General features: G+C 39.0%; 2 protein-coding genes across 2 annotated transcripts; one reads left to right on the top strand and one right to left on the bottom strand.

The window, feature by feature from the left end:
* The first annotated feature begins 507 nt into the window (after nt 1-507).
* LOC132618499 (1-aminocyclopropane-1-carboxylate oxidase 3-like) lies at nt 508-2,729 on the top strand. Its single transcript, XM_060333534.1, has 4 exons — nt 508-714; nt 1,060-1,286; nt 1,642-1,975; nt 2,190-2,729. The coding sequence occupies exons 1-4, from the start codon at nt 610-612 to the stop codon at nt 2,481-2,483; spliced, it is 960 nt and encodes a 319-aa protein (XP_060189517.1). The 5' UTR covers nt 508-609; the 3' UTR covers nt 2,484-2,729.
* A 2,798-nt stretch (nt 2,730-5,527) lies between these two features.
* LOC132616604 (uncharacterized) lies at nt 5,528-6,395 on the bottom strand. The gene is made up of 2 exons (XM_060331137.1): nt 5,877-6,395; nt 5,528-5,802 (listed from the first exon to the last, which is right to left on the bottom strand). The coding sequence occupies exons 1-2, from the start codon at nt 6,084-6,086 to the stop codon at nt 5,695-5,697; spliced, it is 318 nt and encodes a 105-aa protein (XP_060187120.1). The 5' UTR covers nt 6,087-6,395; the 3' UTR covers nt 5,528-5,694.
* Nucleotides 6,396-13,253: the final 6,858 nt, after the last annotated feature.

Genomic DNA, 13,253 nt, shown 5'->3' with positions numbered 1-13,253 from the left:
AGGTACTACGGTAATTATTTTTTATTGGGGTATTTTAGTTCAAAAAATTTTTTTTTTGGATCATTTGGTTCCGGACTCGCTCTCTCCAGGAAGTTTCTTAAGAAAAATGTAAGCAGTTAAATGCGCAGCCTTAAGATTATTGTAAAATTCAAGGCAACTTCCCATACATATAATAGCATCCTAGTCAAACTGTCCCAAAAGAAATTTAAAATAACACATGAAACAAAAGCACAAAAGTTTTCAATAGTGCAGCCATGAGCCACCACCAATAGGAGCCTTGTATTCTTCTGGTCAAGATGGGTCCTCCTCCAATTGTCTTAATACCAAAATCCCTTTTGTAGGTAAGATGGTTCAACAAGGAACTATGACTCATAATGTAGACTTGGACTCTGGACTTTTCATGGAGACTTGGAATTAAGATTGCGCATTGTGGGGCCAAACTATTATTTTAAGTCTCCGTACTTTCTTGATTTCTTCTCCTATAAATACCCTCACAAGCCTCGCTCTTTTGCATCTAATCTAGAATTCATTCATCTCTTCAATCTTTTGTATTCACACATATTCTATTTATTATTAACACATTTAGAAACACATTCTTTACCAAGAAAGATGGAGAACTTCCCACTTATCAACTTGGAAAAGCTCAATGGAGCTGAGAGATCCAACACCATGGAAATGATTAAAGATGCCTGTGAGAACTGGGGCTTCTTTGAGGTAATTACAGTTTGCATAAACATATATTACTCCCTTTGTTTTAATTTACGCTCGTACCTTACCATTTTAATCTGTTTAAAAATGAACGTCACTTTCTATATTTAGAACATGTAATTCCAACATCCCGCGATGTTTAATACCACAGCAAGATCTAAAAGACAATTTGGTATATTAACCACATCTTTAATTTTAGACCACAAAACTCAAAAATCTTCCTTAATTTTTTAAAATTAATGTTCAGTCAAATTGTGACACATAAAATAAAACGGGGGAATAGTAATATTTAAGCTTGTAAGAAATCTTGCATATTGATGTATATTTTCTCTGTTTATATCATTATTGCAGTTAGTGAACCATGGGATTCCACATGAAGTAATGGACACTGTGGAGAAATTAACAAAGGGGCATTACAAGAAGTGCATGGAACAGAGGTTTAAAGAATTGGTGGCCAGCAAGGGTCTGGAAGCAGTGCAAGCTGAGGTTACTGATTTGGATTGGGAAAGCACTTTCTTCTTGCGCCATCTTCCTGGTTCTAACATCTCTCAAGTACCCGATCTTGATGACGAATACAGGTATATTGTCAGTATATAGAACTTAAATCCTTATTTTATAATTGACCTAATTGTGCAAAAACCTTTACACCATCAGTACATAAAACTTGACATAGACATTTTACAATGTCAATGAATGAAATGTTACACCATCAATAACTCTTCCAGCATAAACTCTCCGAGATCTCAAGCTTGTGAAATGTGAGGTTCTTGAAAAGTTGAAGGAGAATACTGTACCTAACTTAACATGCAAAACACATTACACCTCCGTTATTCTTTTATTTTTTGGGGGTGTTCCCAACATGTAAGATATACAGGCATAAGACATATAGTACTTAATAAAGTTTCTTATCAATTTTGCCCCAAAATGGTGCAGAGAGGTCATGAGAGATTTTGCTAAAAGACTTGAGAAGTTGGCTGAGGAGTTACTGGACTTGCTCTGTGAAAATCTTGGGCTTGAAAAGGGTTACTTGAAAAAGGCATTTTATGGATCAAAAGGTCCCAATTTTGGGACTAAGGTGAGCAATTACCCACCATGCCCCAAGCCCGATTTGATAAAGGGACTCCGTGCTCACACAGACGCTGGTGGCATAATACTTCTATTCCAAGATGACAAAGTGAGTGGCCTTCAACTCCTCAAAGACGGACAATGGATTGATGTTCCTCCCATGCGCCACTCTATTGTGGTTAATCTTGGTGACCAACTTGAGGTAAAAAAAGAAAAAATTACATTTGATACGACTAAAGTTATTCTTTTATAAAAATATTATTTTGGTAATATAAGAGGACAAGATTTTTTGTCAGAATGTGGAATTTGATTTCTATCATACTAAACACGTATTATGTGTCAATTCTTTTTTGTCAAAACATAGAATTATATACTAGAAGGGTATTTAACTATTTATCATCAAATGAAAAAAACAGGTGATCACCAACGGAAAATACAAGAGTGTGATGCACAGAGTGATTGCTCAAACAGACGGGACTCGAATGTCACTAGCTTCGTTTTATAATCCAGGAAATGATGCAGTAATCTATCCAGCACCAACTTTGGTTGAGAAAGAGGAAGAGGAAAGCAAAAAAGTTTACCCAAAATTTGTGTTTGATGATTACATGAAGTTATATGCTGGACTCAAGTTTCATGCCAAAGAGCCAAGATTTGAAACCATGAAGGCCATGGAAGCAGATGTGAAAAGTGATCCGATTGCAACTGCTTAGATTCCAATTTAATTGGAGAGATGGAGTTTGAAAAGAAAATGATTCGTTTTAGAAGTTTTACTAATTAAACCTTGTCATATAGACACATTATTTCCTCTTCTTTTGTAAGGTAGAATCAAGCTATTCAAAATGATTGTGATTTGCTCCAATATAGGAGTAAAGGTTGTATATGAAAATAAATTAGCAAATAAATGCTGCCTTTTAGGGCGAGGTTATATAAATAATTTGCAGTGTTCCATTCCTTCTTATGGAATCTCAGTTTATCTAACTTCACTATATTCACTCTTTGGACATAGTGATATTGATGATTGAATTTTGTTGACCAAATTTGAGAATTTGACTATGAAGAAATTGATTGCTGACATATATAGAGCATAACTTTCTGTCAAATGATCAGACCATTAAAAGGGCAAAGAGAAATAAACATGGATTGTAAGTTAGCCGAAAGAATACCAGATAAGATTAAAAAAAAAATTGAGAAAATTCCCTCTGATGATGCCAGTGTTGGTAGAATTCTGTAAGTTGAAAGTTTATGGCGCCAGTTTCAGTCTCAAAATGTATCATGTAGCAACTTTTTTTCGACTTATTTTTCACTGAAAATGTTGGAGTCCCACATTGGTGGGACAAGGACTAAGTGCTACACATGTTTCATGGTTGAAGTCTAAATTCAAGAGGAGGAAAATTGAGCCACATAAGGCCCAAAAGAAGTTGAACGGACCCCAAAGGAAAACCCAAAGAAGCTCCTCACAAAGTTGTATTTAGAGGACATGAGATATATTGTCTTCTTACAATTTGAATAGAAGAAAATGACCTTTTTACCCTCGAAACCATTTCTCCCACTATTTTTACACGTCCATAGTGAGTCCAAATAGGGCAGAAATTGACGCGTATTTTTGGATGCAAATTTTGCACTTTCTTTCCCTTATTCTTGTTAGGTAGTTTTTGACATTAACCCCCCTGAACTATACCCTAAGTTCCTACGACACACCTTTTCTTTCCCTGAGTCCTATTACCCCCCTAAACTATTTTTTTCCTTAATTCTTTGCACCTTTAACGCTGACATGGACCAGTGTGTGCGAACACATATGTTAAGCATGTAAGGAGTAAAAAAGAGAGGTTATAACGAATGGGAACTGACCACATGTCACTCCCAAAGTCCATTTGAAGACTACTTCGTCCAAAACACACTTAATTTCATCAACTCCATTACAAATTTTCACCCATTTGCAAGAGCTGATTTTGGTGTTAAATTTTTCCATTTTCGATCAGGTAAGTTAATTATCGTGTAAATTCTTAATCTTTTCTCCCTCTCATGTCGAATTTCAAGTTTAAGGTTTGAAATTTCTTCCCCAATTTCTGTGTATGAAATGTTAGGGTTAGGAATAGTGAATAGCTTGTTGAATAAGTTGTGTATGGACGAAGAAGATGCGATGCGCAATGTCGAAGTGCGATGCAAACATGGCATTTTGCTGAAAATGCAGACTTCTTGGTCTGACTGCAATCCTGGAAGGAGATTTTGGTCTTGTCCTCACTATGGGGATTGTGTTCATGTTCTAATTTGGTTGATTAATTTTAGTGTTGGTGTTAATTTGAAGTGATTGTATTCTTTAAATTTCAGGCCACCAATTACAAGTTTTTCAAATGGAGAGATAAGCAAAGTGTTGATGAAAGATCAAAGTTCATTATTCCAAGATTGGTGAACAAAATCAAAGAGTTAGAAGAAAATTACGAGCGTGTTAGGTTGTATTTGGCTGAGCTTGAAAGTTTTAAGATGCAGTATGATAATCTCAACATGAATTCACTTGAACTTGAAGATTCAAAAGAGGATGAAATTCAGTTGGATGAGCTTGAAAGTCTTACCCTTTAATATGATAATCTCAACATCAATTCGGTTGAGCTTGAAGATTCAAAAGAGATAGGTGATTTGAATGAGGTTGAAGTTTCAAAAGAGGAGAAGAATGATTTGGATAAGCTTGGAGATTCAAAAGAGAAGAGTAATTTGAAAGAGAATGATATAAATGAAAAAAAAAAAAAAAGCAACTCGTGTAGGTTTAATAGAACAGTCCTTTGGTGTTTGATGGTTTGTGTATTTGTTGTGTATCTTAGTAGTTTAATCCAAATGGGCAACTTGAAGAAAAATCAAATGAAGTTGCCATAGTACTAATAGAACCTCATTTTGGTTGTTGTAGTGGAACTTCAATGATCTCGGATAGGGTAAAGTTAGATTTGTTTTGTTGTAAAGTACATTTTGGTATTATAATGAAGCATGACTTGTTTGGTTTATCCTACTTTTCTTGTTGGTAATATTTGAGTAAATTTTGGCAATTTCATTTTGTTATTGATTGAGTCAATTATGGCAGAATAAGATCACATAGAGCAACAGATTTTGTTTCAAAATGTTGAGATTTTGTCCAAGTATTTTACACCAGATTTTAAGTCAAACATGCACCAGATTTTGTCCAAGTATTTTACACCAGATGTTGAGTCAAACAAGCACCAGATTCTACCTAAAAACTGCACCAGTTTTTGTTTCAAAATGGACCAGATTTTGTCCAAGAATTTTACACCAGATTTTGAGTCATAATGCACCAGATTTTGAGCCAAAATTGCACCAGTTTTGAGCCAAAACTGCACCAGTTTTTGAGCCAAAACTGCACCAGTTTTTGAGGCAAAACTGCACCAGATTTTGAGGCAAAACTGCACCAGTTTTGAGCCAAAACTTCACCAGGTTTTGAGCCAAAACTGCACCAGTTTTGAACATCAACTTTTGAGTCAAAATCTAGTCTGTCAAAATCTGAACAAAAGCAACACTTAAACATCAACTTCAATCATCAAACATCCAATACATATAACTCACATTCAAGACCACATAAAACTGCTGAAAACAGGAATTCAACATTGCATATAAATACTAGAATTCAGTACCATTTCTTACAAGAAAATATAGTTTCAAAAATATAAAAAATGGTTCATCTGAATACCTTTGACCAACATGAACAAAACAATTGCTTAAAGTCTTAATTATCTTTGACATTAACAAAATACAGTACTTCTAAATTAACAAAATCAACATTTGATATCAACATTATAGCTTCCATGGGTCTCTTGGCAATGAAGGAGTGGTACTTTGACTTGCATTGTTTGAACCATTAGCCCTCGCTTGATCTCTAATCTCTTGAAGCCTTCTAGTTGTGATTGATTTAGTTCCTTTTCACTTCAGTCCACTTGTTGGTTTGAAACCAATATCACCAGTTACATCAGCAGATCTTATTATCTTTCTTGGTCCAGTAGATACAATTCTCTGACTTGGTAGTCCAGGCTACAAAAGAAGATTTAATAAGTTGAATTTATTATAAGAGAACAGTATGTATAATGTAATGTATCAGTACTTACATTAAAAGTTGTGACCCCATTCTCAGCTTGAAACACACCCATTCCCATCACTCTTGGCCTTTTATATGGGGTTGTTGCCACAACTTTTTTCTTTTCTCTATTTGCAGTAGCTGAACTAGGTGCATCAGATGAACTAGGAGCAGCAGATGTTTGAGAACCTCTACTTCTTTTTGAACAACCAGCAGCTCTTGAAGGCATTTGAGGTGCCATACTTAGTGTTGTGTTAGGAGCAGCAGATGTTTGAGGACATGTAAACCAACTTTCAATGGGATGATTAACATCCCTTCCTACACCCCCTTCCCCTTCCTCTAGCACCTTTAGTTCTGTTTGAACAACCAGTAGCTCTTGAAGGCATTTGAGGCACCACACTTGGTGTTATGTTAGGAGCAGAACATGAAAACCAGTTTCCAAGACCATGATGTGTTGCAGTTGGTGGAATTTCAGCATCAACAGAAGGAATTTCAGCTATTTTCTTAGGTCTGCCTATCCCTCTCTTTGCAACAGGCTCAGCTTCAGTTGCAGATTTCTAAGATTAAAAAAACATAACTTATGTCAATGATACTAAACGACACACAAAAAATTAACAAAGTAGAAAATTAAGCTAATCGACATAAGTTAAGGACGAGATAATTTTTGGGATATGAAATAAGGACTTTTAATCCCCGATTTTAATTAGTGCACGATTTGTTTATGAATTTCAATTAGTATAGAAATATTAATGAAGATTAGGGATTAATTAACTACGATTAGATAATTAAGTGGAGATTAGTGATTAATTAAGATTAATTAAGTTAGCTAATTAGACAATTAAGTGGGCCCCACCGAATTCTTAAAAAAAATATACAATGAAATGAAATAAAATGGATGATTCATCATAGGGGGGGGGGGGGGGGGGCACGTGTCATGTGGTTAGACAACATATGTATTCACAATTCATGACTAATGTTAGCTACATTTCATTTGCCATTCTAATGAAATTGAGAGAGGAAAGTTACATAGCCATGGCTGCCAAGCTCACGGCCATGGCAGCCATCTTTTAAAAAAAAAATCTTTTTATTCCAAGGTATTTTACACGTCCAAGGAGGTGGTAGCAACATAAGGGATTGAATTGAGGAAGAGGAAATAGTGCAATTGGTGAAAGTGAGTGTAGAATTTGCTCCAATTAAATTAAGGTAAGACCTTCTCTTTTTATGGTATAATTGGATTAATGGTGTTGTAATGGAAAGATTAAAATTGTATTAGAAGAAATTGGAAGTAAGAAAATTGCATGACTTTGTTGGTATTAGGAGTTGGGCTGAATTGGAGTTGTTTCGATTTAATTGAGTTTGATTGTTGTTGGTGTCGTTGATTGTGTGATGAAAGTGAAGGAATTATGATAATTAAGGTTGTAGTTGTTATATGGAATTGTTGAGATATGAATTGGATTAAATGTTCATAAAGTTGTGGGCTGTTTTTGTTGAGTTGAAAGATTAAAAGTGTGGTTTTACGTTTATGTGTTGTTCTTGTTGTTGTTGTCGTGTTGTTGTTGGCATGACTCCTAAATTTGGAAGAAAGAAGTGTATGACGTATCGTATACAAAGCATATGTTGGTCTGTTTGGTGTATAATCTTAGATGTTAATGATTTGGATTGGAAAAGGATTAAGAGAGGTTATTGGGTTGTTTGAGTCGTTTATAGGCTGGCTTTTAAGGATTTGATATGAATATTTTTATTATTGTTGTTGTTGGTATTGCTGTGATAACAGGAGATTAATTGGAAGTTCGGGTTAGGCGAGTTATATAGAGGAAATGCTGCCCGATTCCCGTTAAGTTCTTAACTAACCAAAATCCTAATCAAGAAAGTATGAACTAAAGAATGATTCCTATAAGTGATTGGTTGTAGATTTATAAGCTAGTAAGTATAGTTTACTAACAATAGTGTTACTTTCATATTAAAATAGGCTAAAGGGGCGACAAAGCGAACTTGGGTACGGTTAACCTATAACAGGTATGTAAAGCTAACCCTTCTTTCTTTTGGCATGATTCATATGAAGCGAACAAACGACGAATGTATAAGTTCCTATTCTTAGAGACACTAGGATGGTTAATGTTCTTGATTTCCATAAGCTATTTCATATTATCTTGATACGTGTCTATGATTCCTGAAATTCCACTTGACATAATCCATAATGACATACGAGGGATACTAGACATGACTGTCTCCGCTGATATTCAAGTGTTAGTTCATTCTACCTATTCTATTGAGTCTCAGATGATGATTTGATTTGCATATGGTTACTCACTACTCTGCTCGTGCATACTGTTAATATATCTTTCACCGAGTCTCGGGCGGGGGTACGTTCTCGTGCACAGTTTCATTGCATTGTTCACCGAGTCCCTCACTAGAGGGCCGGGATACGGTATATATATATATATGATATGATGATATGATGATGTGATCGTGGCGCCAAGGATGGTATGTGATGACTTTATTCACTGAGTCCCATAGTGGGCCGGATATGATATATGATATTGATATGCATGTTTTACATTTTATAAGGCAAGTGCATTGGTATTTTGAAAGTCATACTTGTCTCCTGTAATTTCTATTTCTGTCATGATCCTCTTTATTGTGTTTCATACTTTATATACTCAGTACATTTCTCGTACTGACCCCCTTCCTTCGGCGGCGGGGGGGGGGGGGGGGGGGGGGGGGCTGCGTTTCATGCCCGCAGGTACATATACTCGATTTGGTGACCCTCCAGCTTAGGATTTCCACTCAGCTGTCTTGGAGAGCTCTATTATTCCGGAGCCTAGACTTTTGGTACATATCTTTTGACGTATATATATATATATATATATATATATATATATATATATATATATATATGTTTATCCAGGGGTACGACGGGGCCCTGTCGCATCATATTTCACTATCGATACTCTTAGAGGTCTGTAGACATATGTGTGGGTTGTATATAGATTATGATCAGTTGTGTTTATATGGTTTGTTGTGGATATTTATGTTTGTGGTGGCAGCCTTGCCGGCTTGCATATTGTATTGATATGTAGTGGCAGCCTTGTCGGCTTGCGTAGTGTATTGACATGTAGTGGCAGCCTTGTCGGCTTGCGTATCATAATGGTATATAGTGGCAGCCTTGTCGGCTTGCGTATCTTATTACGTTGTGATTGGTTGTGACTCCTCAGGAGACAGGCTATCATGATATGTGATGTTGTGAACCTTTGGTATCTTTGCCAATTCCCATATTGTCTGTAGTTTCAGTCTGACTATATCTAACAGGTACGTATACGAGTGTCCAGCTCGGGCACTAGTTATGGCTCATGGGGATGGATCGTGACAAAAGTGGTATCAGAGCAGTTCATCCTCGGAGTGTCTACAGACTGTGTCTAGTAGAGTCTTGTTTATCGGTGTGTTGTGCACCACATCTATAAACAGGAAGCTACAGGACATTTAGGATGTTATCTTTCCTTCCTACTCTAGATCGTGCGATAGAGCTATATTATCAGGATAATCCCTCCCTAACAGATTATTATGTTTACAGCTATGCCTCCAAAGAAAGTGACAGCTGCCCTGAAGGGCAAATCGGTAGCAGGAGATACTAGCCAGACTCGGAGAGTTACTAGGGCCCGTGCCCAGCTTATACCTGAGGTGGTGTTTCAGTCGGCGAGTTCTACTACATCGCCACTTCCAGAGGAACCCAGAGCAGCAGTAGCTCCAGATCAGGGGGCAGCTCCACCGCCAGCTCCCGAGGTTCCAGTACCCGAGCCTCCAGCTCTTCAGCCAGGGGCGGAGGATAGGTCCATGAGAGATGCAGTTCAGCTGCTGACCAGATTAGTAGCAGGGCAGGCTCGCAGGCACGGACTAGGAGTTGATCATGCGGATAGATCTGATAGTTTGAGGGCTCGTGACTTCTTAACTTGTAATCCTCCAGAGTTTTTCGGGTCAAAGCCTGAGGATGATCCGCAGGAGTTTATCCGGCAGATACAGCGTACATTAAGGATAATTAAGGCTTCTGAGACTGAGTCTGTTGAGTTGGCTTCGTATCGGTTGCGTGATGTAACAGTTAATTGGTATGAGTCGTGGGAGTTATCTAGGGGCGAGGGTGCTGCTCCAGCAGTGTGGGATGAGTTTGTGGAGGCCTTCCTTGGGAACTTCCTACCTCCAGAGATGAGGTGAGCCATAGTTGATAGATTCTTACATCTGAGGCAGAGTGGCAGGAGCGTTCGAGATTATAGTCTTGAGTTTGATTCGTTGGCCAGATATGCGCCTACTATTGTAGCTGATATGGCTGATAGAGTGCATCGTTATGTGATGGGACTGGATTGTTATTTGATTGATGGCTGTATGGCAGTGGCTCTTCAGCCAGGTATGGATATTGCTCGGATACAGGCATATGCACAGGGGGTAGAGGATCGACACAGAGGACGTCAGCCAGATAGAGATATGATAGAGGTCAGCATAAGAGTGCTAGATCGGCTAGTTATCCTGGTGAGTTTCGAGGCGGGCAGCCTCAGCAGCCTATTAGATATTCTTCCCAGCCAGCACGGAGTGCACCCCCACAGTTTACAAGTAGGAGATTTGATAGTACAGGGTATTCAGGAGCCGATCAGAGCTCCAGAGCTTCGGGTTCGCAGTTGAACAGAGGTTTGAGTCAATCGAGGCTACATTTGCCTCGGTGTTCTCAGTGCAGCAAGCTCCATCCCGGGGAATGTCGTCGTGCTGCAGGTGCTTGTTTTTCTTGCGGCCAAGGCCATATTATGAGAGAGTGTCCGTTTGGAGGCGGTCCAGGTGGTGTGGCTCAGCCTACTGGATCGATTGCTGGTCCATCTTCTTCTGTAGCTATGCGACCTATGGGGCAAGGTATTCAGACACCGGCAGGCCATGGTAGAGGTCGCGGCGGAGCTTCCAGTTCTAGCGGTCCTTTGAACCGCATATATGCTTTGGCTAGTAGACAGGACTAGGAGGCGTCACCAAATGTGGTTACAGGTATATTATCGATTTTCTCTCGGGATGTATATGCATTGATAGATCCAGGTTCCACCTTATCATATATATCTCCCTTTGTTGCTGATAGAATCAGAATAGAACCTGAGTTGATAGAACCATTTGAGGTAGCTACACCGGTAAGAGATTCTGTTATAGCAAAGCAAGTATATAGAAATTGTTCGGTGATTATATATAGTCGTCATACCGTGGCGGATCTGATAGAGTTAAATATAACGGAGTTTGATGTTATTATGGGTATGGATTGGTTAGCTTCTTGTTATGCTAACGTTGATTGTAGAGAAAAGATAGTTCGATTTCAGTTCCCAGGGGAGCCGATTATAGAGTGGATGGGAAATACAGCATCGCCGAGGGGTAAGTTTATTTCATACCTCGAGGCAAGCAAGATGGTTAGAAAGGGTTATATTTATCATCTGGTTCGTGTGCATGACTTGAAAGCATAGGTACCGACTCTTCAGTCAGTCCCGATAGTTAATGAATTTCCAGATGAACTTCCAGGCCTTCTTCCTGAGCGGGAGATAGAGTTCACTATAGATGTATTTCCAGATACTCAGCCCATATCTATTCCTCCTTATAGAATGGCACCTGCAGAGCTGAAGGAGTTAAAGGAGAAACTGAGAGACTTAGTAGAAAAGGGCTTCATCAGGCCCAACACATCACCTTGGGGAGCACCGGTATTATTTGTGAGAAAGAAGGATGGATCACTGCGGATGTGTATTGATTATAGGCAGCTGAATAAAGTAACAATAAAGAATATATATCCCCTCCCTAAGATTGATGATTTATTTGACCAGTTGCAGGGTGCTAAGTGCTTCTGAAAGATAGATTTGCGGTCAGGCTATCAGCAGGTGCGAGTAAAGGAGGCAGATATTCCGAAGACTGCATTCAGGACCCGATACGGGCATTATGAGTTTAGAGTGATTTCATTTGGGCTGATCAATGCTCCAGCAGTATTTATGGATCTAATGAACAGAGTATTCAAGCCGTTCCTAGATATGTTTGTGATTGTATTTATCGATGATATTCTGGTCTATTCACGATCGGAAGAGGAGCATGCAGACCATTTGAGGACGGTACTTAGAGTGCTCCAGCACCAGAAGTTGTATGCTAAGTTTTCTAAATGTGAATTCTGGCTGACTTCAGTAGCATTCTTGGGGCATATTATTGGAGCTGATGGCATTCGGGTAGATACACAGAAGATTGAGGCGGTAAAGACTTGGCCTAGACCTACGACACTTACTGAGGTACGTAATTTTATGGGGCTAGCAGGATATTACAGGAGGTTCATAGAAAAATTTGTGTCGATTTCAGCGCCTTTAACAAGGCTAACACAGAAGGCAGCTAAGTTCCAGTGGACCGATGCTTGTGAGCGAAGCTTCCAATTACTGAAGGATAAGTTGACTACGGCTCCAGTTCTAACGCTTCCTGAGGGACCAGATGGTTATGTTATTTATTATGATGCCTCAGGCATTGGACTAGGTTGTGTATTGATGCAGCATGGCAAGGTTATAGCTTATGCCTCCCGGCAGCTCAGAAAGCACGAAAGGAATTATCCTACTCATGATCTGGAGTTAGCAGCAGTAATTCATGCTTTGAAGATATGGAGATATTATTTATATGGCGTGCATGTTGACATTTATACGGATCATAAGAGTCTTCAATATATTTTTAAGCAGAAGGAGCTGAATTTACGACAGAGAAGATGGCTAGAATTGCTAAAGGATTATGATGTTGATATCTTATACCATCCCGGGAAAGCAAACGTTGTAGCAGATGCACTTAGCCGTAAATCTATGGGTAGCTTGACAGATGTACAACCAGAACGGAAGGAGATGGTCCCTGAGATTTGCCAGCTAGCTAACCTTGGAGTCCGTTTGGTCGATTCTGGAGATGACAGAGTTTCCGTTCGAGAAGTTGCTGAATCCTCTATCATAAAAGAGGTAAAGAGACGCCAGTACGAGGACCTTGTCGTGGCACAGTATAGAGATGCAGCTCTTCAAAAGGAGAAGACCCCGTTCGAGGTTACACCTGACGGAGTGCTATGGTACAGAGGCAGATTATGTGTACCTGGGGTTGCAGGGCTACGACAACAGGTTATGGGAGAGGCACACTATGCCCGCTATTATATTCATCCAGGGTCAACGAAGATGTATCATGACCTCAGATGTTTATATTGGTGGGATGGCATGAAAAGGGACATAGCGGAGTTTGTCGCTCAGTGCCTGAATTGTCAACAGGTTAAGGTCGAGCATCAGAAGCCTGGTGGATTATTACAGGAGATAGAGATCCCGACTTGGAAATGGGAAGTGATTAACATGGACTTCATTACAGGTTTACCTCGCACTCCACAGAAATATGATTCTATATGGGTTAT

The sequence above is a fragment of the Lycium barbarum genome, chromosome 11, assembly GCF_019175385.1.
Source record: "Lycium barbarum isolate Lr01 chromosome 11, ASM1917538v2, whole genome shotgun sequence".
NCBI lineage: Eukaryota > Viridiplantae > Streptophyta > Magnoliopsida > Solanales > Solanaceae > Lycium > Lycium barbarum.
Note: the sequence above shows the minus strand (reverse complement) of the source record. Positions and strands in the feature narration are given on the sequence as shown.